A 26771-nucleotide genomic window follows, 5' to 3' on the forward strand; every position below is an offset into this window, starting at 1 on the left:
AGCCGGCAGGGCGCGGCCCCAGGAAGGGTCCCAAGCGGCCAGGGCCCCAAACCTGCATGTAGGTCCGCGCCGGTTGGGGAGGGCGGGACTCCGGAGTCCCCGAGCCTCAGTGCCCCCCTCCTCCTCACGCCGCCTCTGCGCCCATCCTGCCTACGCTGGGAAACCGGACTCTCCCGGCTCTGGTTTCCCGAAAACGCCTGCCTTGCAGATACTAAGAATGGTTTTCTAGACCCTGTCTTCCCCACCATCCCTACCCGTCCCCCACCCCCACCCCCATACCAGAGTCCTGGCTCAGAGCCCCGGTCCACTTCAAACCCCAGTCCCTTCCTGTCTCTCCGCCTAGGACCTAAGAGTCCAAGCCCTCATCCTCCTTTCTCTGGGATCCAAGAATCTGGACTCCGGGTCGGTTCTGCACCCGGACTCAGGAGTCCAGGCCCCCACCTCCCTCGGACCTAGGAGTCGCCGCCTACCGCACATCCTCCCTTAGACCCAGGTGTCGGAAGCCCAGCCCCCCTCCTCCTTGGGGACCTGGCATTCGGCCACCTCTCCTTGTCCAGCTGTTATTTCTCGCCTTTTAGAACACACAGGCGGAATGTGGGGCGGCAGGGGAGGGTGGGGTGGAGAGGCGCGTCTATGCCTCCCGGAGCCTCCTGGGAGTCTCCCGACTCCTTAAAGGGCCTCCCCTGGGGGCCCACCTGTCCTACCTAGGGCCCATCGGGACACCGCTGCGGTCGGAGGAGCGGGAGGAGGTCCGACGTCATGCCTGAGGCAAAACCAGGTGGCTTGGGGGAACTCCTTCCCTCTGTGGAGACGCAGTCCCGTTTTCACTGGGGTCTCTTCCTTCCGTGGGGCTGAGAGAATGGGGTGTCTTCTCCCACTGGGGAGGGGAGGGTCCCATACCTGTGTTAGGTGTGTGTGTGTGGGGGGGGGTGATTCCCTTTCCCTTCGTGGTGGCGGGGGTTCCTTTCTCTGCAGGGAGCTGGGGGCTTATCTCTGGGTGCACGTGGAGATTCTCTGTGAATCAGTCTCTCTCCTCCTCCACGGGGATGGAAGTCCTGCGGCTGGAGACTGCAGGGTTTTGGCGGGGTGATCGGGTCCTTTACATTTAAGGATGCGGTCTTCTGGGAAAAGGACCTGGGTCACTTCTGTGAGTGAGAATTGGGACCTTTTTCTGCAGGGAGATGAGGGCCGGTCCTTGCGTGCCTAGTTATTAGGGGTCCCGGTCTGCGTGGTAAGGCTAGTTCTCTGTACAAAGATGAGGGCCCCTCCTTTGGATGGGGTGTGGGGCTTCCCAGTGTAGGAATTAGGGGACTTTCTCCATATGGAGGCTGGAGAGCCTTTCTCTGCGTACAGTTTTCGGGGCCCTTCTTTGAATGGGACTGGGGGGCATTTTTTTATATGCGAATGGGATGGGGCTTCCTCTCTATGAAGCAGTGAACGGAGGAGATACAAGCCCCCAGAGAGGACCCTTCCTCCTGGGATGTCCAGTCGGCTGGTACCAGGCCAACCAGGCTGAAGGGTGGGTGTCCAGCCCCTTGCTGCAGCTGGGGTCCTGTCGGGCTGGGCTCCAGCAGGCAGGGCGTATGAAAGATGCTATGGTCAGCACCAGTATCCGATTTCCAACCCAGAGGAAGAGCTAATTATACCGTCAAGACCTAAAAGGTCAGAGCCGGTGGCCCGGGTGGATGAGGCAAGGCCTTCCCCGGGGAGGGGAAGGAGAAACCGGATCCACAGACTCTCGGATTAGAGATAAATTTACACCTGGACGGCTGGACTCCAGGATCTGAAGGAGGCGGGGCCCGGGGGCCTGTGCTCAGGGGTTCTGGAAGAGAAGACGGAGCGCGTGCTCAACCGGGAATGTCTTCTGCCTCACAGCGGCCAAAAAGGCCCCAGCGGGCAAAGATGCTGCTGCCAAGCCGGCTCCCAAGGAAGCGCCCCCTCAAGAGGCCCCTGCAGCGCCCTCTACAGGTGAGATAGATGGCGCTCCCGCGGGCCGAGCGGAACCTGGCGGCTCATCCGCAGCCTCGCGGGTGGTACCTCCCCGCCCTCTCCTTCGGTCCGTCCTCCCCACAGCTCCCGGGCTGACCGCCCTCCCCTACTCACAGCCCTGCAGGGCTCCCCAGTGCTTCTAAGGCGGAGCCTAGCCCCTCAGTCTGGCCGTCAAGCCTCCAGCAACTGGCCGATCCGTCCGCAGGTCCCGCCCAGCTCTGAACGCCCCAGCCCATCCTGACACCTCCCCTACCTTTTTAAAGCCCCAGTTTAAGACCATCCGGATCTCAGATGGGGAAATTGAGGCCCAAACGGGTGGGGGAGCCTGGACAGCCACACACCTGGATGACACGTTGGTCTCTCCCAGGTCAGGAAAAGCCACTTTGCCTCCAAGGTCTTTTTGACGCCGTGCAGAAGAAGGTCCTATCATTCGCTCTAAACCCCGCCCCCAAAATGGCCTGTCGCCCCCCTCCCCGGCCCGCCTCAGACCCCCACCCTCAACCCCGGGTCTTATCTCCTGAGCAGAAGCCCCACCCGAAGACCAGTCTCCCACCGCGGAGGAGCCCACCGGCGTTTTCCTGAAGAAGCCAGACTCCGTGTCGGTGGAGAATGGTGAGGGGGCCCTGCGCGAGGAGGGGGTGGGGGTTTGGGGGCTCCTGAGTCCGAGGGAGGTGGGGCCGGAGGCTCCCAGAGTCCCAGTCCGCTTTGTAGGGTCTTACGGTTCCTGCCCGACCCTCCTTTGCCACCCTTTCCCCTCTCCTCCCAGGAAAGGATACTGTGATCGTGGCCAAGTTGAATGGGAAAGAGCTGCCGGCCAAACCGGCCGTCAAGTGGTTCAAGGGGAAGTGGTTGGAGCTGGGCAGCAAGAGCGGTGCCCGATTCTCCTTCAAGGAGTCCCACGACGCCGCCAGCAATGTGAGGACCCCATGGGGAGGCGAGGGCGTGGGGCGCAGGGCTGGAGGTTGTGCGGGGCTGCTCGGTAGAGGTTGTGTGGGGCAAGAGGGGAGAATGTTCCGGTAGGAGCAGGCTGCGTTTGGGCACGGGGTGTGCATGCCCCCGTGAGCTCTCAGGGTCAGGGATGTGGGCCCCCACAGGTCAAGACTGTCCATGGGAGGAGACAGCTGGCCCTTCCTGGGGGGACTTGGAGACTGGTGAGGTGGGCTGTAGGGGCATGGGGTGGCACCGGGAGTCGTCACATGCACTGGCACCCCTGGCCTGGCCCCCAGGTGTACACGGTGGAGCTGCACATCACGAAGGTGGTACTGGGGGATCGCGGGGATTACCGCATAGAAGTCAAAGCCAAGGACTTCTGTGACAGCTGTGCCTTCAACATCGACGTGGAGTGTATGCTGGTGGGGTTGGGGGCTAAGGGTCTTGGGTCTGGGTAAGGGGGCGGATCTGCTAGCCATGTGTAGGGATAGAGTGTAGAGGTGGGGCTGAGGTGGGCCCTAGTTTTTGGCGGATGGAGCACAGAGGCAGGGATCGGGGTATTCCAACCTGGAAGGGAAGTGAAAGTATTAGTTGCTCAGTTCTGTCTGACTCTCTGTGACCCCATGGATGGTAGCCTGCCAGCCTCCTCCATCCATGGGCTTCTCCAGGCAGGAATACTGGAGTGGGTTGCTATTTCTTTCTCCAGGGGATCTTCCCGATTCAGGGATCGTACCTGGGTCTCCTGCATTGCAGGCAGTCTCTTTACCACCTGAGCCACCAAGGAAGCCATTCAAAATTGGGGAGTCTACCATCTTAGAGCCTGTTGAGGTGGAGATTTGGGGGTGAAAAGGTTCAGGTTTTGGAGGTGTGCATGTGAGGCTTAGGAGGTGAGTTGTGTAGATTCCAGGGTCACAACACACAGGCTTGAGAGAGTGGCAGTAAGGGTTTGAGAAGTGAGGGTGTCCCAAGTTTTGTTTTTCAAATGTATTTTCCTTTTTATTGTCTATTGTTTATTTCATGTGAGTCTAAGGGTGAACGGGTTGAGGGTGGGGGTGTACAGGATTGATGGGAGGTTACACAGCTTTGGGGGCATGTGTGGAGTTCTGAGGGTGTACAGATTTTGAGGAGTCTTCAGCCCAGGTGGTGGGGGAGCTTAAATATGGAGGACACAGGTGCTGAGGTTGCCCCCGCCTGGGGAGAAGGCTCTCAGCTGGGGGATACAGGCTGCTGAGAGAGGGTGGTGCACGGCAGGGAAACGACTCTACAAGCAGAGGGTGTTCAGGTCTGAGAGAGAAGGTGTGCTGGCCCACGAGATGGAGGGAAGGGGGCCTGGGTGAGGTTGTGCAGGCCTGGAGGAGGCTGTGCAGGCCTGGAGGGAGGGGCACTCTTGGTCTTAGATCAGGCTTTGCCTCCAAGCTCATCTTCTCTTCCCCCATCACACCTCCCCAGCACCCCGTCAGGACTCCGCTGGGCAGAGTCTAGAGAGCTTCAAGCGATCGTAAGTGACCCTGGACCCTGGGGAGCAGCAGGGGTGTGACCTGGTGCCAAGTACCATGGGAGGGTCTCCCTTGGGGGGCAGCTGCGGGAGAAGGGGAGGATCAGGGAAGCCTAGGAGTGGGGATCCAGGGTAAGCCTGAGAGTCGGGACCTTAATGAGGTCCACACTCCCTTTCAATGGCCACAGGAGTGAAGCAAAGTCAGACACCGCGGGTGAGCTGGATTTCAGCGGGCTGTTGAAGAAGAGGTGAGTCCATTCTGCCTGGCATGGAAAGGAGAGATGGGGGCTCAAGGAGAAAGATGGTGGGTGAGGTTCCCCTGCCCCCCTTGCTTCCCCACTGCTATCCTGGGACTCCATCCCCCCTCCATCTACCCACCCCCCACCCACCCTGCCACCTGTCCATCCACCCATCCACTCACACCTTTACCTTCAACCCCACCCAACCAATCATCTGCCCGTCAGTTTGCTTGCCTACCCACCCTCTAAGCCATCACCCCTCACATCTACCTTCCTGTCCACTCAGGCTCTGATTCACCTATTCATCCACCTGTCCACTCACCTCCCCACCAGTCCATCCACTCATCCAACCATCCAACCGGCTACTTATCTACCCATCTACTAATCAACCCTCCCACTCATCAGTCTGCCCACTGCTCCGTTCATCCAACCAGCTGCCTGTTTATCCACCGACAGATCCGCTTATCCACCTACATACCCATTGCCCATCCCTCTGCCCACACATCCATTCATCTACTCACCGTCTTCCCGTCTGTCCACCCATGCCTTGGCCATTACACTCAGCCCCTCGTTCACTGACCTGTTCATTCATCCTTCACCCACGGACTCCATCCTCCACTTCCCTACCTGTTGAGGCGTCTGTCTATCCACCTTCCACCACGCGTCGTCTACCCTGCATCCACCTTCCCATTTGTGACTCTATCTGCACCTGCGTCTCTCTTTCAACTGAGCCCAACATCTCACCCACCCATCCTAACTCATCTACCTCCTCATCTAGCCAGGCCTCCCTCTAGCAACTGTTCAGCTCTTCAGTGGCGCACCCATCCACCAGCTCACTCTGTTAGACTCATCTGTGTGCTGCGTGCTTAATGGCTCCGTCGTGTCGGCCTCTTTGCGACCCCATGGACTGTAGCCCACCAGGCTCCTCTGTCCATGGGATTTTCCCAGGCAAGAATACTGGAGTGGGTTGCCATTTCCTTCTCCAAGACTCATCTATATGCAATTGTTATTGTGTAGGTAAAAAAAAAAGATTGAATATTGGCCACTTTGTATGATTCAACATGATGCTTGTCCAGTCACTCAGTTATTCATTATCTGCTGGCCCATATATCCGCCTTTCCATTCACTCATCAATCCCCGTAATGAAATCGCCAACAATTCTATCTACCAATTGATTTATCTGTTTGTCTTTGCCCAGACATTCATCTTCCCAGCCATCTTCCATCAACATATTCACCCAGCCAGCTCTTCCCAACTCACTCAGCTGTTCTCCATCAACCCATCCACCTATCTTAATGCCGTCCATTCTCTACCAATCCTTCCATCCATTGACCTGTTCATCCATCAGCCTAACCATCCATGGACTCTCCACCCACATATCAGTCCCCCACTTAATGTGCCGCACATCAGTCCAGATAGTCACATGTCCCCAAATTTGCTCACTCATCTATCCTTCCTTTGTCCCCTTCCCTTCCTTCCTTCTTTCCAGAAATCCACTCACTCACTCTCTCACTCATCAAACATCTTCCGAGGCCTCCCGTCTACCAGGCCCTGAGCTGAGATCAGGGGAGAGAGAGAAGTTTGACTGGTTCCTTGATGTTGGGTTGCTCGTTGCCTTGGGAGGATGGGTCTGGTCCAGCAGACATGGACACAGACCAGGACTGTTTAGTGCGGTCGGAGAGATGGTCCCACGAGGGCCTTGTGAGAGAGCCCAGAGTGAGGGCAACTGCTATGCTCGGAGTATAGGGAGTGCCTCTGGAGGAGGGAGCTCTGGTGCTAGGTCTTGTAGGATGAAGGGCAGATGGAGAGGTCATCCAGGCAGGAAAACATTTTGTACAAAGGCTCAGGGAAGCAGGAGCAAGCCCAGCGCATTCACGAAAAGGCAAGCAGGGTGGTTTGGGTAGTGGGGGGAGTGGGGATGGGTCAGAGGGTGAGGTTGTGATTGGGAGGCTTAGCAGCTGGGGCTTCTTCCTTAGAGCAGTGGGGAGCCACGGAGGAGTTTTGAACAGGGAAGTGATGGCATCTGATGTAAGGGTTCAGAAATAGCCCTTGGGGACCAAGGAGGGAACAGACTGGAGGGGAAGAGATGGGATGAGGTCAGGAGGCCAGGGAGGAAGGAGGCTGGGCGATGGACCAGGTGGGACAGAATAAGGAATAACAGGCGCAGAGAGGGCAAGTGACACAGAAAGTGGGAGGAGAAGGCAGGGGGAGACCCTCACTTCCTCACCTCCCTGGTGCCCCCGACCTGTTCTCCCCACCTTCAGGCAGGTGGTTGAGGAGGAGAAGAAAAAGAAGAAAGATGATGATGACCTCGGCATCCCGCCAGAGATTTGGGAGCTCCTGAAAGGGGCGAAGAAGAGCGAGTATGAGAGGATTGCCTTCCAGTATGGCATCACCGACCTCCGGGGCATGCTGAAGCGGCTCAAGAAGGCCAAGGTCGAGGTCAAGAAGAGCGCAGGTCAGTGCTGGTCTGAGGGCAGAAGGGCCCTGCCCATGGGGACTCCAGCATCGTGGGCAGCCGATGGTCAGGCCCTGGACTTATCCTTGGGAGGTCCCACTCTGAAGAGTAACAGAGAGCCCTGTTCTCAGGGGCCTCCAAGTTCATAAGAGGGTTTCTGACCTTGGTGGCCTAGGGGGGGAGCCTTGATGGCTCAGAGCACTGAGAACATCTCAGCTCCACCCCACTCACATCCTTCCATCTCTAGCCTTCACAAAGAAGCTGGATCCAGCCTACCAAGTGGACAAAGGCAACAAGATCAAGCTGGTGGTAGAGATCAGCAACCCAGACCTGCCCCTCAAGTGGTTCAAGAATGGCCAGGAAATCAAACCAAGTAGCAAGTATGTGGTGGGGGGTAGAGCCCGGGTTGGGGGGAAATCCAAGTCCCAGAGAGAGGAAGAGTCCAGAAATAAGACTGGCTACTCTTAACCCAGAAAGGGCACTTCCTCATCCATATGAAAAGTACAGATATTGATACCTGGGTACAAAAATAGACAAAGGCAATGAAGAACAGGAATTCAGTTAGAAGAAACCCAAATGGCTGATACACTAAGTACATATTCGACTTTGCAAACACAAACACCATCACCAATAATAATAACACAAATAAAAACAGCGGTCTTGGGACTTCCCTGGTGGTTTAGGGGTTAAGACTTCACCTTCTGCTGCAAGGGGTGTCCGGATCCCTGGTAGGGGAGCTAAGTTCCCGCATGCCTCAGGGCTAGGAAACCGGAAAACAAAACTAAAAACAATGGTCTTTCTGCTCTCCAATTGGACAAAGACTTTAGAAAATGATAAAGCCTAGTGCTGGAGAAGACGTAGGAAAACTGGTCCACAGATTGGTGGTGGGAATGTGTATTGGCAAATCTCCAAAAGGGGAGTGTATTCACTTTTAGATTGTGCAATGGTAGGTATTTTTCATAAGGGCCTGATCATGGTTATGCATATTTAGCTGCAAGGATGTTCACTGGATCGATTGCTGCTGTAGCAAAAAAATGGAAAACAACCAAAGCATACAATTCCATACTAAGGTGCTGTGTTGTTGCTAAAAGAGATTCTAAAGTTGACACTAACATGGGAAGCTGTTGAAGGTTAGTGTTATGTGCAGAAGAAGAGTTCTCATTTCTGCTACACAAAATGTAAATCTGCATATAGATTTTATATAAAAAGATTGAAAAGACAGAGGTCAAAATGTTTGTAGCAATTATCTCTTGGCAGAACAATTATGGATGGGTTCTACATTTATTAATTTTCCCTTGGCTGTGTTTTCTACATTTCTCATCGTGAGCATTGGGGATGTGATGAAAAGTTATGTTAATTAAGATACAGGTTAACTTGCTATAACAAAGTGTCCCCAGCACAGGGTAGTTCAGAGAGAAAGATGTTTCTAGCTGATTGACCTAGATCCAGGTTCCGCATATTTGGATACAAAATTTCTTATGGCATTGTCCTCATTGAATGATTGAAACTGGGTCATGGGCACAACTGTATCTATCAGATAGGAAGAGGGAAGGAGAGAAGTCTAGAACAAGCATCACAAAATTAGAGATGACCTAGCAGTTATGCCCATCTCCTCCACTCACTTTCTGTTGATCCAAGCTCAGCAGTGTGGCCATCCTAGCTGCAAAGGAGTCTGGGAAATGTAGTTCTTTAGGTGGGTTGATGTGTGTCGCTGCTAAATAGAAGAAGGTGGATATGGGTGGACAGTTAGCATCTCCGCCGTGGTTTTTTAAATACTAGAACTTGGACCATTGACCCCTTTCCCACACAACTTGGCTCTGAGAGGAGTGGCTTGTCCTGAGAATAGATGGGTGGATAGAGGATCCCCTCTGTGCCCTGGGTTGAGCTGAGACTTTTGCCCCAGATACGTGTTTGAGAACGTTGGTAAGAAGCGAATCCTTACCATCAACAAGTGCACACTGGCGGACGATGCTGCTTATGAGGTCGTCGTCAAAGATGAGAAGTGTTTCACCGAGCTCTTCGTCAAAGGTGAGGCTGAGATTTGGGCGTGAGCTTGGGGAGTGGGGCTACTGGCCTCCTGTGGGGCTACTGGCCTCCTGCGGGGCTACCAGGAGACTACTGACCTCCTCTCTCCCAATGCCCACAGAATCCCCAGTCTTTAAAAAAAGATTTTATTTTGTATTGAGGTATAGCAGATTAACAAACAATGTTGTCATAGCTTCAGGTGAACAGTGAAGGGACTCAGCCATACATGTACATGTATCCATTCTCCCCCAAACTCCCCTGCCATCCAGGCTGCCACATAACATTGAGCAGAGTTCCACGTACTGTTCAGTAGGTCCTTCTCGGGTATCCATTTTAAATATAGCAGTGTGGACATTTCCATCCTAAACTCCCTAACTATTCCTTCTCCCCATCCTTCCCCCTGGGAACCATACGTTTGCTCTCTAAATCTGTGAGTCTCTTTCTAGAACCCCCAGTCTTGATTGTCACACCCCTGGAGGACCAGCAGGTGTTTGTGGGCGATCGGGTAGAAATGGCAGTGGAGGTGTCAGAAGAAGGTGCCCAAGTCATGTGGTAAGTGACTCTTGACCTCTGATCTCCATACGGATGCCCACAGTGTCTTCGCCTCAGCCTCAGTCCTTAGGATCTCTCTTGAAGGCTTCAGACCTTTACCCAGGTTTCTGGGAGACCTCAGCCTTTCCCTATAAATCCTGATCATCACTCATGACCTCTTCCTGAAACTTCTGACCTCTGCTCTTCCAGGTCTTTTTCTGGATCCTTGCTATTTCTGATTCACCAAATTATTTATTCACCCATTCAACCAATTAGCCATCGTTTGGTCCATTCACTCTTGTATCCATCCATCCGTCTGTCCATTTATCTATCCTGTATCCATCCATCCCCCCATTCATCTCACTGATTCAACCATCTATCTCATCCATCCACCCACTCACCCATCTATCCATCTATTTATCCATTCTTACATCTATTCCCCCACCCAACAAGTATTTATAGAGCACCTACTGTGTGATGGCACACTTCAAAATACTGGAGATAAAATGGGGAGAGAATATATCAACATGGCTTCTGCCCTTATGCTGTTTATGATCTGGCAAATTGCTGGGGCATGGTGTGTGTGTGTGTGTGTGTGTGTGTGTGTATTGGAGACAGAGGCATTAATCAAGTCATCACACAAATAATTATCAACGTTCTATTTTGACAAGTATATCAGAGGAGCAATAACTGATGCTGTAACCATTTTTTAATAGGAGAGAGGGACTCAGGAGGTCAGGGAAAGCTTCTTGGAGGAGGTGACAATTGAGCTGATATTCAAATGATGAGGAAGTAGAAGTGAAGTGGGAGGAGTGGCGCAGGCAGGGAATCACCATTTTCTGAGGCCATAATATCTGCCATATCCCGGTGACCCTGAACTTCCTCTATACTCTGACCTCTACTGTGACCTCATTTTTTTCTGTCTCCTGATCTCCAACGAAGTCCTGTGGCCTGTGACCACTTCTTCCTGATTTTCTCCTCTGACCTGTGACCCATCTACTCTAGACCTCTGTCAACCTTTCTCTCTCCTCCTTTTCTTGATTTCCCTTCTGACCCCTGATTCTTGCTCAGGACTGTCTGACCCCTGACTCACCTCTGACATCCAGATGCCGGGCCAAACGGATTCCTCACTTCCCCCTCCCCCCAGGCTGAAAGACGGCGTGGAACTGACTCGGGAGGATTCCTTCAAGGCCAGGTACCGCCTCAAGAAGGATGGGAAGCGTCACATCCTCATCTACACGGAAGTGGCCATGGAGGATAAGGGGCACTACAAGGTCATGACCAACGGCGACCAGTGTGAGGCGGAGCTCATCGTGGAAGGTACTGGGCCTCCCGGGGGCTGGGGCAGGGGCCGCGCTGAGCATGCTTCAACACACAGCTCCGAGGTGCCCAAGCCCCAAGTCTTGGCGCTCTCCCTGACTCCTTTCCCTCCTACCCTACATGCCATTCACCAGCAGATCCTGGGGGCTCCACCTTCAAAGGATATTCTGAATCTGACAATTTCCTTCCACTTCCGTTGCCCGCGCCTGGCCCAGGTCTCCCTCCCTTTATGCCTGGACTGGTGCAGTAGTAGTCTCTACACTGCTGGTTCTGTTTCTACACTTGTGCCCCCACCTCCATCCCAGCCAGAACAATCCTTGGAAAATGTCGGACGACGGAAACGGGATGCATTCTGTGGCCTAGCTCACGGGATAGGACCCATGTCAATTTCTGGTGCAGGTGACTACATTTACAAGAGATGTCACCACCACCCCCCACACACACACTCTTGTGAGCCTGTAGCTCTTTTTTTTTTTTTTTAAATATATTTATTTTATTTATCCTGCTGCACTGGGTCTTCGTGGTCACTGCGGGATCTTTAGTTGAGGCATGTGAACTCTGGTTGCAGCATGTGGGATCTAGCTTCCTGACCAGGGATCGAACATGGGGCCTCTGAATTGGAAGCATGGAGTCTTAGCCACTGAGTCACCAGGGGAGTCCCCTGTAATTCTTAAAAAAAAAAAAAAAAAGCTTGAATCATTGATGGGCCAGATAAATGATGATATATCCATCTGTAGCCATAAAAAGAACTCTGTTGATTTGGAAGGGTTTCCAACATATATTGTTAGGCGAAGAGGCAAATATGCCACTATTTGTATGGAAGGGAAAGAGGAAGGAAGGGAGAGAGGGAAGGAGGGAGGAAAGAAAAGAAAGAAGGAGAGGAAGGAAGAAAGATAAGAGGGAAGGGAAGGAAGGAGGAAAGAAACTGTATGCACATCTTTGCTTTTACGGCTGTGAGCTGGCTACTTGGAGACTGGATAGGGCCCTGTACAGTTGGCGGTGGGGAGGTGAGCGATCTCCCCCTCTATACTTACATCCTCTTATCATTTTATTTTTTCATAATTGTATTTATTTATATTTTTCTGGCTGTGCGGGTCTGCCTTGCTGTGTGGGCTCTTCTCTCCTTGCCGTGTGCGGGTTTCTCACCGTGCTGGCTTCTCCTGTTGCAGAGCGCAGGCTCGGGGATGTAAGGGCATTCGTAGCTGTGGCTCACGAGCTCAGTGGTTGTGGCTCCCGGGCTCTAGAGCACAGGCTCAGTAGTCGTGGGGCACGGGCTTGGTTGCTCCACGGCATGCGGGATCCTCCCAGACCAGGGATCGAACCCGTGTCCCCCGCGTTGGCAGCCGGCCTCCCCACCACTGAGCCACCAGGGAAGCCCCTATCATTTTACTTTTAAACCATACAAGTGCATTGTTTTATTTAAAAAATTAAAAAAAAAAAAGGTAAGTCAGACCCCAGCCATCCTGGCAACACTTTCCACCTCCCTCAGAGTCAATGCAGAGCCTTGTCTGTGGCCCTCGGGGTCTGACCCTGCCTGCATCATCTCCCTCGTCTGCCTCCCTCCCTCCGCGCCAGCCTGCTGGCTGTTTTCCAAGTTGATAAGCCTGCTTTCCGGTGCTGGGTCCTTGCACAAGCCAGGCCCTTTACCTGGGGGCCTTCTGCAGCCTCCCTGCCTTCCCCAGGCCTCGTCACTCCCTCTTGTTGTTCAGTCGCTAAGTCACGTCGGACCTGCAGCTTGCCAGTCTTCCCTGTCCTCCAGTACGTCCTGGAGTTTGCTCAGATTCAGGTCCACTGAGTCGGTGATGCCATCCAAGCAACCAGCACGCCCTCCAGTTTTCGGTTTATGTGTTTTCCGTTCAGTATCTGTCTCCCCACTAGAATGTGGGCTCGTGAAACCTACAGATTTTTTTTTCTGGGTTGTTTCACGGCTGGATCCCCGGAGCCAGAGACTGTGCTTGGCCCATAGTGGGTGTTGGCGAATCCTCGCACGGACAGACGGCACCTCGATGACCCCGTCTCCTTCCCTCCCCGTCCAGAGAAACAGCTGGAAGTCCTGCAGGACATTGCGGACCTGACGGTGAAGGCCTCGGAACAGGCCGTGTTCAAGTGTGAGGTGTCCGATGAGAAGGTCACGGGCAAGTGGTACAAGAACGGGGTGGAGGTGCGGCCCAGCAAACGGATCACCATCTCCCACACGGGGAGGTACGGAGTGCGCAGTGCACGTGGCCCGTAGACCTCGTGGCCTCAAATGACAAGGGTTTAGGGGATTCCCTGGTGGTCCAGTGGTCAGGACCCGGTGCTTTCCCTGCGGTGGCTTGGATACAGTTCCTGGTTGGGGTACTGATACCCCACAGGCTGCGTGGTGCGGCCAAAAAATAAAAAGAACAGCAGTTTATTTCATTGTGAGCCTCAGGCGTGGTTGAAGGCTGGCTGATCTCGGATGGCCATCATCCTGGACTCACTCAGGGTCTCGGCTAGGATAGCTGGGCTGCTCCCGTCTGGTCCATGGGACTTCTCACCCCCCAGGAGGCTGGTCCTGGCATGTTCCTGTGGCCGGCACAGGTGTCCCACGAGAGAGCAGAAGCCAACAGGGCCTCTGAGTGCCGTGTGCTGTCCCTGTGTCACTTCTACCATGTCCTAAGGGACATAAGAGGTCACAACCTGTAGGTTTCCTTGCAGGGGTCACCACTCCAGGGAGGGAAATCTGTGGCCATGTTTGCAGTCGGCTTTGGCAGGGAGGGGACTTCCCTGGTGGTCTAGTGATTAAGACTCTATGCTTCCAACGCAGGAGACACAGGTTCGATCCCTGGTTGGGGAACTAAGATCCCACATGCCGTGTGATGCGGAAAACATTAAAAGAAAGAAAAAAAAAGGGAACTAGTTTGGAAGGGACGGTGTCTAGCTAGGGAAACAGGACAGAAATTCAAAGCATAGCAGGTGGACGCCTGACATCAACACCTGGTAATCTGTAGGAACACTGTGTCCCGGTCGGTCTCCCGACAGCAGCTTTTGACAGAACGTAGCCTTTCTCTGGGTTCTGTGTAAGGACCGCTGCCTGCTGGTGGTGTCAGCAAGGGCGAGAGTCAACGCTAACGCGTTACCGTGTGCTGGGGAGCCTTCTGAATGCTTTACAAGAACCCCCTCGTAGACTGTCAACATTACCCCTGCTTCATAGGTGAAGAATCAGGGGCAGGGAGAGGCTAAGTGACTTGCCCAGGGTCACACAGCTAGTAAGGAGAAGAGTGGGATTGGGTTCCAGTTACTAGCATTGCGTTGGGCACGTGGATTGTACCGCGGAGTGTGTTTCTCCGCGGTGGTCCCCAGGACGACCTAGGCTGACCTCTGCCCTGCCCTCCCCTAGGATCCACAAGCTGGTGATTGATGACGTCCGGCCTGAGGATGAGGGAGACTACACGTTTGTGCCCGATGGCTATGCCCTGTCCCTCTCGGCCAAGCTCAACTTCCTGGGTGCGGGTGCCTCTGGGTTTCCCACCTCCCCCGGGGGGCTCAGATGCTCCCCTTCAGGATTGAGTTGCCCTAACTGTACACTGGGCGGTAACAGAGGGTAGGTGGGATGTCGTGGGCCTGAATCCACCCCCACCCCCCAGGTCCCAGGGTGACACCAGGCCCTCCCCTCTGCCTCCAGGGTGTGAGGGGGGCATGAGGGGCCCCATAGACCTAACCATCTGGTCTTCTTCATCCTCCAGAAATCAAGGTGGAGTACGTCCCCAAGCAAGGTAAGGACCAGGGGCTGCTACGGTCTTTAAGCAGGAGGCTGGACCCCCGGGTCTGTGGGAGGAGGGGCTGGGGGGCTGGACCCCTGGGTCTGTGGGAGGAGGGGCTGGGGCCCTGGACCCCGGGGTCTGCGGGAGGAGGGGCTGGGGGGCTGGATCCCTGGGTCTGAGTCGGGAAGGGCTGGGGGTCTTGGACCCCTGGGTCTGAGTCGGGAGGGGCTGGGGGCTGGACCCCTGGGTCTGAGTTGGGAGGGGCTGGGGGCCTGGACCCCTGGGTGTGAGGGGGGAGGGGCTGGGGGTCTGGATCCTGGATCTGAGGGAAGAGGGAGCTGGGGGCCTAGACCGCTTGTTCTCTAAGGCTGTTGGAACCCAGCTTCCCAGGAAATCCTCTGGAGGGGTTAGGAGGCCCAGCTGTCCACTCCCAAGTTGCCCAGACTCTCTCCTCTGCCACCAGAGCCACCCAAAATCCACCTGGACTGCTCTGGGCAGACCTCGGAAAATTCTGTCGTGGTCGTGGCTGGAAACAAGCTGAGGCTGGATGTGTCCATCACCGGGGAGCCCCGGCCTGTTGCCACCTGGATGAAGGAGGATGAGGTGTGGTGCGGCCTCCCCGGTGCCTTGACCTCTCCCTCTCAGCCCTGCTGGGTGGCTTTAGGCAGGCTGGTTCCCCTCTCTGAGCTTCGCTCTCATTGTCTGTAAAATGAGGAGTATGATTCCTTCCTCAGAGAGATGAAGACTGGAGATGATATTTGTTCATCACATGGTACTGGCCCAGCACATGATGGGTACTCCATCTATCCATCCATCCGTTAACCTGGTAATCCATCAGTCAGTCCAGCCATTCATCAACTCATCCATCTAACCATCTTTCCATTCATCAGTTCATTAATTGATTAGTTCATTCAACAATCAACCCATTTGTCCATTTATCCATGAATTAGTCCACTTATCCATCCATCCACCCATCCATCTATGCATCCATGCAACGAATATTTTCATCTTGTATGTTCCAGGCCCTGAGACAGTTCAGTTTTTCTTCTTTCCTCTGGGCTTCAGTTTCCTCTTCTGTAAAATGGAGACACTTAACTCAGTCTTCATTCATGCCTTCACTCAGCAAAGCGCCCCCCCTTCCCCCGCCCCGAGGTTCAGGTTCTGTGCTCAGGCACTGAGGATACAACCAGGAATCACATGTAACCCCTGCCTTCCTGGAGCCTTCACTTGTGGAGAGAGGCAGACCGGTGCCCAAAGAGTCACAGTCCAGGGTGATCGGGGCTGAGCTAAAGGGAGGTACCAGAAACTACGAGGATTCAGAGGCTGGGGCCACACACACCTTCCTGAGGGTATCCAAGAGGGCTTCCCAGAAGAGGTGACTTCTGGGTGGGTTCTAGAGGATGGGTAATGATACAGCAGGTCGAGAAGTGGGTCAGGGCATCGTACGCCCCAGGGATCAGCTCTGTAACATCTTGGGGATGAGACAGTCTGGTGTGTTTAATGAAGGGTGGTGTTTGCTGGAGGGTGAGGAGGGCAGCGGGGGTGGTGATGAGGCTGGGGGCGGGCCCACCAGGTCCTCTGCGGCTGGGTCCACGGGGAGCCCCTGGAGACTGCTGAGCAGCGCAGGGGCAGAGGCCGGTCTGGGTCTGGAGAGAAGCAGATGGAGGCCACCTGGTGGTTGTGTTCAGGTGTTCACGGGCACCGAGGGCAGGGTCCGCATTGAGCAGCGAGGCGACATCAGCAGCTTCGTGATCGAGAGCGCAGAGCGAGGCGATGAGGGTCGCTATACCATCAAGGTCACCAATCCTGCAGGCGAGGACGTGGCCTCCATCCTCCTGAAGGTTGTGGGTAAGTGCGGGGGTCCTGGGGGCTGAGCCAGGGGGTGGTCCCCCAAAGCCCCGAGGGGTCCTCTGACCATCCTGCCTGGACCCCCTGCCCCCCCAGATGTCCCAGACCCCCCGGAGGCGGTGCGAGTCACTTCGGTTGGAGAGGACTGGGCCGTCCTGGTCTGGGAGCCCCCCAAGTACGACGGGGGACGGCCGGTCACCGGTGAGTGCTTGTCTTCCAAAGGGCCATGACCGCTGACCTCCCCCGCTCCCTGACTTCTCCTTGACCTCCAAGAGTCCTCAGCAGCCTCAGTGACCACCCTTGGAGACATGGTTTTCTGTCTTCAGCATCTCACCATCCCCTTTGCCTTCCCGTCGTCCTTTCCTCCCCAGTGACCTGGGAATCCTGGCTTTCGCTAACAGCTGAGGATTTTCCGTGACCCCTGACCCCCTGATTCATGGCCTGTGACCCTTCTTGATCCCTGGCCCCACGTGGGTGACCTCTACCTGCTCTATGACCCTAATATTCATGGCCTCATACCTCTCTGGGTCATGTGACTTTCTGCTGCGCCCTTGACTGCCCCCTGACTGACCTGTGACCCCAAGCCTCCCCATGACTGCCCACACTTCTCTCTGCCGTGGGGGGCTTCCAGGATACCTCCTGGAGCGGAAGAAGAAGGGCTCCCAGCGCTGGATGAAGCTGAACTTCGAGGTCTTCACGGAGACCACCTACGAGTCCACCAACATGATCGAGGGCATCCTCTACGAGATGCGAGTCTTTGCCGTCAACGCCATTGGGGTCTCCCAGCCCAGCATGAACACCAAGCCCTTCATGCCTATTGGTGATGCCTCTCTGCACCCTCCCCGAGTCCCTGCCCACCCCTGACCCATGCCCCGCCTGTCACTGATCTCGGACCCTACATCCAGGCCTTGCAGTCTCGCGACTCTGCTGACTTCTGTCCCCTCTCATCCAACAACTCAAGGCTTTGACCCCCAGCCCCATGCACTCTTCTGACCTCTTCCCCACCCAGTACATCCGCCACTCACCTTTATGATCCTGGACTCCGTGCTGTCTCCTGAATGTGTCCTTGACCTCTGACCTACCATGCTGACACCCATCCCTGCCCTTGGAGGCCTCACGATCCCTGGATCCCATTGCCCAAGACCAGCAATGCCACATCCTTGCTTGCTGACCTCTGAGTCACCATATTGATCCCTTTCCTGACCAGAGACTCCAGCTCTGACCCCTGAGCCCTCATTAACTCCACCCCCTTTCCCTGGAATCTTACAGCGCCCACTAGTGAACCGCAGCACCTGACTGTGGAGGACGTGACTGACACCACCGCCACCCTCAAGTGGCGGCCCCCAGAGAAGATCGGGGCGGGCGGCATCGATGGGTACCTGATCGAGTACTGCGTGGAGGGCTGTGAGTCACCCCGTCTGGCCTGGTGGGGGGCAGTGACGCAGGCAGAGCCCCAGTGGCCGTCCAGTCCAGGGACTGCTCCTGGAGCAGATCTCTGGCGTAGTGAGCCACCCTTCTGTTTGTGCTTGCTCGAGTCTGGGATGGGATGGGTCAAGCCAGGCCCCCAGTGACCAGCTTGTCCTCTGTCCCTCCCTCTCTCCTTACCCACTTCCTTCCTCTCCTACACACATTCTCTGTACAGCGATACCATTTATGCATCCTCCAAGTATTTATCACCCTTCCTCAATTCTATGTACCCACCCACCCAACCTCCCATCCATCCATCCATCCAAGTACTTATTACTCCCTACACTCCCTTCTCCTCTGTTCTATCCATTTATCCATTCATCTACCCATCCCATCAGTCTTTCATTCTTCCTTTCTTCTTTTCCTCCCTCATTTCTCCCTCCTTCCTTTCCTTCTCTCTCTCCCTCTCCCTTCCTTCCCTCCTTCCTCTTCACGACCCAGTCATCCATCCGACCATCTCTCTCTTCATTTGAAAACTGTTCGGATCATCCAGTTATCTACCCAACCAGTAACATATCTTTCATCCTTATATCTATCTCTTCACCACTTTCTTCTCTCCCGCCCTGCTTTCCATCCCTCTGTTTGCCTACAAGACCATTTAACTGTCTAACAACCTGTTGTCTATCTGTCCATCCATCGATCCATCCATGCATCCATCCATATTTCCACACATCTCACCCTCCATCCTTCACTGAACAAATTGAGCTGTTCTTGGTGTCAACAGCTCCGTGACTCCATAACAGGCTCAGTGCCTGGGCTCTGGGATGTCTCCAACATGGTCCTCTCACAGAGAAGACAGTGATGCCATATCCCAGGCCTTAAGTCAGACAGATGTGGGTTCCAGTCCTGGCCCTACCCTACACTTTTTATCTCTGTGACCTTGGGCAAGTCTCAGCCTCTGCTTCCTCATCTAAAAATGGCGAAGACAGTTCCCACCTTGATGGGATGCAGTGATGACCGCATCCGGGGATGCACGTAAATGATGGATGCTTGGACTTTGGTCAGTTTCTTCCCTTTCTCTTCCCAGCACTCTTTGCTCCACTCCTCCCCATCCCCTCCCCTCCCCAATCTGTGTTTCAGAATCTACTTTTGTTAGAGTTCACCCTGTCAACTCTTGCTCTGATCCATAGTAGCTCACCAACCCCCTGCAAAGAAACCAAGATGGAAAGTCACCTATTACAGAGGCAGGAAATCCCAGGGGGCCCTCTCGAACTACCACTCCCAAGTCTTTACCCTCTCTGACCTTCAGTTTCCTCACTTCTAAAATGGGGAGAACTGCGGAGGCAGGAATTAATGAACTAACATTAATCAGCTCCGACTTGGTCCTGAGACAAGCTCAAGAAATGTCAGCTGCAGCTAGGCCTTGCGGTGGGGCCCGGAGGCGCTGAAGGGACACGGACCAGAGGGGGCCCCTAGGAAGGTCCTAAGGACGCTCCCCAGCCTGTCTCCTCTCTCATAGCTGACGAGTGGATCCCTGCTAACACGGAGCCTGTGGAGCGCTGCGGCTTCACCGTCAAGAATCTCCCCACAGGAGCCAAAATCACGTTCCGCGTGGTCGGGGTCAACATCGCGGGCCGCAGCCAGCCGGCCACCCTGGCCCAGCCAGTCACCATCCGGGAGATTGTGGGTGAGCACCTCCTGACCCCCTGACCCTGCTCTCCAAAAGACCAAGCTGGTGTGGTCACTAGGGCCGCCCCCTCGTCGCCCCTAGTCTCTGTACCTCCGTAGGACGTCCCCTAGCACCCCCGCCTGGCGCTGAGCCCCTCCCTGGGTTTGTACCCTCAGAGCAACCCAAAATCCGGCTACCCCGCCACCTCCGCCAGACTTACGTCCGCAAAGTCGGGGAGCATCTCAACCTGGTTATCCCCTTCCAGGTGCGTCGAGCTGCGGGTTGGGGGGGGTGGCGCGTGGAGAGGGGTGCAGGGGTGAGGAGGGGTCAGTTCCTGCGGGTCAGACCCAGGCTGACCAACGCGTCCCACCCCGCCCCTCCCCTGGCAGGGAAAGCCGAGGCCGCAGGTGGTGTGGACCAAGGGCGGGGCGCCCATAGACACCGCCCACGTGCACGTGCGCACCAGCGACTTCGACACGGTGTTCTTCGTGCGCCAGGCGGCCCGCTCCGACTCCGGGGAGTACGAGCTCACGGTGCAGATCGAGAACATGAAGGACACGGCCACCGTCCGCATCCGGGTTGTGGGTGCGCGGCCCGCGGGCGGGGAGGGGAGGGGAGGAGAGGAGAATGAGCCGGATGCGGGAAAGTGGGGAGGTTGGAACGGAGGAGGCTGGGGCAGAAGGGGAGGAAATGCGAGTGGGATGCCAAGGCAGGGAACCTGAGGCTCTCCAGGGGTGGGGATGGGCGGGCGGCCCAGAGGAGTGAGGCGCCGGACATTTAGAGATGCTTGGGCTGACTTCTAACAGCCCACCCACCCTCCAGAAAAGGCAGGGCCCCCGGAGAATGTGATGGTGAAGGAGGTGTGGGGTACCAACGCGCTGGTGGAGTGGCAGCCCCCCAGGGATGATGGCAACAGTGAGATCACCGGGTATCTCGTCCAGAAAGCCGACAAGAAAACCATGGTGAGCGAGGGGCCGGGGGCTGCGTGAGTGTAAGGGGAGAAAAGCTAGGGAGATTGTTACAGCGGGCGTGATGTTCCCATTTCCCAGCTGCGGAAAACTGAGGCACTGAGAGATCCGGGGGAATGGGTCGGGGCCGCGAGGAAAGACTTTTTGGCTGAGATTTGGTGCATAATAGGTTTCTTTTTTTTGCCGCACCGTGTGGCTTGTGGGATCTTATTTTCCTGGCCAGAGACTGAACTTGGGCCACAGCAGTGAAATCGTTGAGTCTTAACTGTAGGGAACTAGGTTTAAAGAAGGTTGAGAAGTGTTTGCAAACGAGACTCTCAACCAGGGCTGAACATTCTTGCAAACGAGATGTTCTGCCCAGTGTAGGGAACTAGGTTTAAAGAAGGTTGAGAAGTGCTTGCAAACGAGACTCTCAACCAGGGCTGAACATTCTTGCAAAGGAGATGTTCTGCCCAGTGTAGGGAACTAGGTTTAAGGAAGATTGAGAAGTGCTTGCAAACGAGACTGTCAACCAGGGCTGAGCATTCTTGCAAACGAGATGTTCAGCTAAGAATCCTGTTTGTTCCCATGGGAAAAGAACATTGCTTGCACACAAGGATGTTTCTCTGATTCCTCAAAAGGAACAGACCTTGGGACAAAACGGATTCTAAGTTGATAAGGAAGTTCCCCAAAACAGAGTCTTAGCTGCAGTAAATAAGCCAAGGTAAAGGTTATCTCGCCCTGCGCCTGCGCACTGTATAGTCTCTGAATCATAGTGCTTGGCAGCTTGCCCTGTAGGTGGTTGTGCAAAGGATATAAAATAAAGCAGCTGTAAGAAGCAAGGGTTAAAAAAATATAAAGATTCAAACCACTCTGCAGTGTTGGTGATTCATTCCGTCGCCGGCACTTAACCACTAGGCCACCAGGGGAACTCTAATAGGTTTTCTTTTTCTTTTTATTGAGGTAAAAGTCACCTAACAAAAATTCCCAGGTGGTGCCAGTAGTAAAGAACCCACCTGCCAAGGCAGGAGATGTAAGAGACTCGAGTTCAATCCCTGGGTTGGGAAGATCCCCTGGAGGAGCGCATGACAACCCACTCCAGTATTCTTGCCTGGAGAATCCCCATGGACAGAGGAGCCTGGCGGCTACAGTCCATGGATAGGGTCACAAAGAATCGGACATGCCTGAAGCAACTTAGCACGCATACATTTTTAAGAGGGATTTCCCATCTTCCCGCTGTTGTGCAACCACCCCCTCTATTTCATTCCAAGACATTTCCTTCACCTGGACACGGAAACCCCGTGTCCATCAAGCAGTCCCTCCCCTTCCCCCCACCCAGCCCCTGGCAGCCCCCCATCTGCATCCTGTCTCTGTGGATTTGCCTATCCCGGGCATTGCGTCTGGACACAGTCACGCGCTGTGAGCCTTTGTGTCTGGCTCCTTTCAACTCGGCATCACGTTTTCCAGGTTCATCCACGTTGCAGCTGGTGTCCGCGCTTCACTGCTTTTCGTGGCTGAGTGCCATGTTTGTTTGGTTAGTTTTGGCCATACCACTTGGCTTGTGGGATCTTGGTTCCCCAACCAGGGATGGAACCTGTTGCCCGCTGCAGTGGAAGCAGAGTCCTAACCACTGGACTGCCAGGGAATTCCCCTACCAGTCCCTGGCTGGAGCGGACCTTGTTGGACCTTGTTTCGCTTGTCCGTTCAGCTGCTGAGGGGCACTTGGGTTGCTCCCGCTTCCCACTCGTTGTGAACAGGGCTGCTGGGAAGGGCAGGTTCTGTGAGCGAGGCGTCTGCTTTCCTGACGCCCTTCCTGGGTCCGAGTCCCTGACCCTCCCGGCCCCTCCCTGTCCCCTGTGCTGCAGGAGTGGTTCACAGTTTATGAGCGCAACCGGCACACCTCCTGCACCGTGTCCGATCTCATCATGGGCAACGAGTACTATTTCCGAGTTTACAGCGAAAACATCTGTGGGCTCAGCGACTTGCCTGGCGTCTCCAAGAACACAGCCCGGATCGTCAAGACAGGTCTGGCCACCCCCACCTGCTCAGGGCCAGTCCTGGTCCCCCGTCTCTCTCTGGGTTTGTTTGTTTTTGGAGTATAGTTGATTTATGATGTTGTGTTAGTTTCAGGTGTACAGCCAAGTGATTCAGTTCTACGTATACGTATCTTCGTCATTCTTCAGAGTCTTTTCCTACACAGGTTATTACAGAATATTGAGTAGCATTCTCTATGCTATACAGTAGGTCCTGGTTGGTTATCTGTCATATATACAGCCTCTCTGGGGTTTGCACTTGACTCCTCTGATCATCCCCCTCCTGGACTCAGAGTTGACGGCACCTGGTGCTGGAGGAGAGGTGATCGGAGACAGTCAGCGTCGGTCCCCTCACAGGTGCATCTCCCCTCCCCCAGGTATGACCCTCAAGTTGCCCGAGTACAAGGAACACGACTTCCGAACGCCCCCCAAGTTCCTGACGCCTCTGTTTGACCGGGTGGTGGTGGCTGGTTATGCTGCAGCTCTCAACTGTGCCGTGAGAGGCCACCCGAAGGTGCCGTGCGTGTGTGTGTGTGTGTGTGTGTGTGTGTGTGTGTGTGTGTGTGACCCTGGGGGAACATGTTCACCTTCCAGGGTGAAGCCTCCTTGCCTTCTCACCGCATGGGCTTCCCCTCCCTGAGTTCTCTCTCGTCTGCTCATGGGATTTACTTTTAGTGAAAAGTGTTTCCTTTGTTTGTATTTATTTTGTCTGTGCCACCTGTCTTGTGGGGGATCCTAGCTTCCCAAACCAGGAATTGAACCTGTGCCCCTTGCAGCGGTAGTGTGGAGTCTTAACCACTGGACCACCAGGGAAGCCCCAGGATTTGCTTGTTTTTCACTCACTTCCTGTCTCTCTCCTCTAGCCAGAGCGCAAATCTCAGTTCATTACACTCCGACTTCCCTCGAAAACAGGAATTTTGGGGTGGAGGGGTTCTAACACTTCAAGGCCCTGTCCAGTTTCCAGGCTGCTGTCTGGGAATGCGGATACTTGCAGTCTTGAACTCCCAAGGGCCCACCTAGACCAGGGGCTGCAAACTATGGCCCTCAGGCCAAATCTGTCTGCCACTGGTTTCTCGAAATAAGATTTTTTAATCCTTTTTTTTTCTTTTTCTTTTGTTACTTTGCTTTCACATTACTAAATAAGGTTCTGTTGGAACACGGCTGTTCACACTAATTTGTGTGTTGTCTCTGGCTCAGAGATCATAGGGCTCAGGAAGCCTAAATCATTGATTGCCTGACCCTTTTGACACATTTTGCCATCTCCTGGTCTAACTCCAATTTTTAGCATCAGCCCCAGTAGGCCTACCATGGATTCCATCACTGCTGTTTACTGTTTTATTCACTAACTCCATTTATTCATTCATTCCATTCATTTATTCCCCTACCAATTCATTTATTTATTCAGTTCATCCATTCACTTCATTTGCTTATTTACATCATTCATTCTTTCATCCTTTCAACACACATATTTCAGAGATTTTGTATGAGCTGGTGAATTGAACAAGGAGTTCCTTTTTATTGGGGAAGACGGCCATTCCTCTGAAGTCACACGTGCGTGCGTGCTAAGTCGCTTTAGTCATTTCTGACTCTTTGTAACCTTATGGACTGTAGCCTGCTAGGTTCCTCTGTCCATGGGATTCTCCAAGCAAGAATATGGGCATGGGGGCTTCCCTGGGGGCTTGGATGGTAAAGAATACTGGAGTGGGTTGCCATGCCCTCTTCCAGGGGATTTTCCCAACCCAGGCTCCGAACCCAGGTCTCTTACATCTGAGTTGGCAGGCGGGTCCTTTACCACTAGTGCCACCTGGTTGACAATGAAGTGACAAAGGGTGGGGACTTCCCTGGTGGTCCAATGGGCTAAGAATCCACCGTACAATTCAGGGTACGAGGATTTGATCCCTGGTTGGGGAACTAAGGTCCCGTGTGCCAAGGAGGAACTGAGCCTGAGCTCCGAAATGAGAGTCTGTGCATCACAGCAAAAGATCCCGCATGACGCAACTAAGAGGCAGCCAAATCAATCAATTACTCAAGAAAATTAGAAAGGGTGGAGGGTCTGCCTGGGAAACGCAGGCATTGTGAGAGTGTGAAGTAGGCATTCCCGTTCCCGTCTAGGGCCCGGAAGTGACATGGGAGCGGAGACCTCAAAGGCAGGCAGGTGCTGTTCCCGGACCTGACCGGTCTGAGGAACAGCAAGGCCGCCCATGGGTTGGACAGAGGGAGGGAGAGGGCGGGAGGTGAGGGCAGAGGACCGATGGGGCCAAATCACATAGGGCCTGTGGGCCACCACAAGGGGGAGCTCTTGCTCTTCTTACAGAAGAGGAGATGGGGGTCAGAGAGAAGTGACCCAGCCACAATCAGCCAGTCAAAATAAGGGGGTGGGAGAGCCAAAAGGAGACTCCACGCTGCCTCCCAAGGCCCCATTGTGCCTCCGTCACGCGGCTTCCTTGTCTGCTCCGCTCAACAGCCCAAGGTGGTCTGGATGAAGAACAAGATGGAGATCCGCGAAGATCCCAAGTTCCTGATGACCAACCACCAGGGGGTCCTGACGCTGAACATCCGCCGCCCGTCCCCCTTCGACTCGGGGACTTACTCGTGTCGGGCCGTCAACGAGCTGGGGGAGGCCCTGGCCGAGTGCAAGCTGGAAGTCCGAGGTGAGCCTGGGGGCTGGGGGGACGGGGGTGGAGCCTTATGCTGCACCCGCCTGACCCTCATCCACGGCCGTTACAAAGCTGACGGTGCGGGGCAGACCTGCGCCCTCTGGGAGTACGATTGGGAAGCCGATTCAGGCCCCAGCAGGGACATTGCCATGTCGGGGCACAGAGGCAGCACAGGGTGTTGGGGGTGGCGTGGGGTGGGGTAGCACCTGACCCCTCCGGGGCAGGAGTCTGAGGTTCTCCAGAGGAGCTGAAGGACAAATAAGAGGTGAATGAGGATGCGAAGAGCTTAGCAAATGATCACTAAGGCTCCGGTGCAGCTGGGGAGGTGTGGGGACACAGCATCGAAACCGTCATGGACAGAGGCAGAGGACCGGGGCGGGGGGTGGCCGGGAGAGCCCGGAAGACAGCCCCCTTCCACGGCCTGTCCCCAAGCTCTGTGCCTCCCGTCCCTGCCTCTCTGCCCCACAGCCTCAGCCTCCTTTGTCCTCTTCCTCCTGAATTTGACCCCAGCCCCCTACACCCCAGTCTCTCTCCAGTCTCTCTCCAGTTCCACCCCCCGGACCTAGAGGGCGCTCTGTACCCACGGCTGACCTGCGCACAGCCCTCCTAGGGCTCCCCCAGCAGCCCTGGGACCCTTCAGCCTGGTGTCAGGGTCCTGAATCTGCCATCCCCAGCCCCTCAGGTTCCCCCTCCTGGTGCCCTCCGTTTTCCAGCCACACCGAACAGCTGGGGGTTGGACAAACCAGCTGTGCTTTCTCCTGCCCCTGGGACTTTGCACATGCCATTCCCTCTCCTGCCTCGGGCTTCCGTCCAACACACATCCCCCAGTCAATACTTGATGGGGAGGCCGCTCACCAAGTCCCTCAGAGGCGGCTGACGTTCACATAGGCCTCCAGGGTCCCTCCCTGGCCGGGACGCCCCCCGGGCAGTGATGACAGCCCCGCAGACAAGGGACCACTCTCCACGCACCTCCTGCCTGTCATTTTAAAGCACCGCCCTGCCCGGCCGACCCAGTTCCTAGTGTTCCGCTGTCCCCTTATCAACTATTGAATCCGCTCAGAAATATGCCTTCTTCAGGATTCCAGTGAGGGCTGGCCTCTAGCAGCTGCTTGGAAGTCAGAACATGCCAGCTTGGGGTTCAAAACTATAGGAATCAAGGGCTCGATGAAGTTGGGTTAACCTGGTGTCCAGCTGGGTGGGGAAGGGAAAACTTGACTCCCTCTGCTGGCCAAGTGAATCTAAAGGGCAGAGGCTGGGGCAGGGGTGGAGGGCACAGGAATTTTTACCACCCTCTTCTCTTCCCCCCCCACAGTGCCACAGTGAAGCGCTGTCCTCCACCTAACAAGATGACTAACTGGCTGCTGAGCCCTAACCCAGACCTCCCCGGACACGTTTCCCTTTCCCGAATTATAAGTGAGAAGATGGTAGTCTTGTCTTGACACCCGTGTGTCTGTCCTTCTTGAGTCTGTGGCCCCGCCTTCCTTCTCCCATAGGTTTA

General features: G+C 55.0%; 1 protein-coding gene across 1 annotated transcript; it reads left to right on the forward strand.

The window, feature by feature from the left end:
- MYBPC2 (myosin binding protein C, fast type) lies at window positions 617-26712 on the forward strand. The gene is made up of 28 exons (XM_018062843.1): window positions 617-778; window positions 1876-1968; window positions 2515-2601; window positions 2756-2904; window positions 3216-3333; window positions 4369-4417; window positions 4603-4662; window positions 6918-7111; window positions 7359-7491; window positions 9015-9139; window positions 9583-9688; window positions 10815-10987; window positions 13024-13189; window positions 14349-14455; window positions 14695-14724; window positions 15176-15315; window positions 16401-16560; window positions 16657-16761; window positions 17192-17380; window positions 17830-17964; window positions 19487-19654; window positions 19813-19901; window positions 20026-20221; window positions 20459-20598; window positions 22449-22608; window positions 22994-23130; window positions 25081-25267; window positions 26586-26712. Exons 1-28 carry the CDS (start codon window positions 760-762, stop codon window positions 26594-26596), a joined length of 3426 nt encoding a protein of 1141 aa, XP_017918332.1. The 5' UTR covers window positions 617-759; the 3' UTR covers window positions 26597-26712.

Source organism: Capra hircus, chromosome 18 (assembly GCF_001704415.2).
Source record: "Capra hircus breed San Clemente chromosome 18, ASM170441v1, whole genome shotgun sequence".
Classification (NCBI taxonomy): domain Eukaryota; kingdom Metazoa; phylum Chordata; class Mammalia; order Artiodactyla; family Bovidae; genus Capra; species Capra hircus.

Coding starts and splice junctions, on each gene's coding strand:
- MYBPC2 (XM_018062843.1), top strand. Junction 1,969..2,514: donor CCCTGCAGCGCCCTCTACAG/GTGAGATAGATG, acceptor TCTCCTGAGCAG/AAGCCCCACCCGAAGACCAG. Junction 20,599..22,448: donor AAGCCGACAAGAAAACCATG/GTGAGCGAGGGG, acceptor CCTGTGCTGCAG/GAGTGGTTCACAGTTTATGA.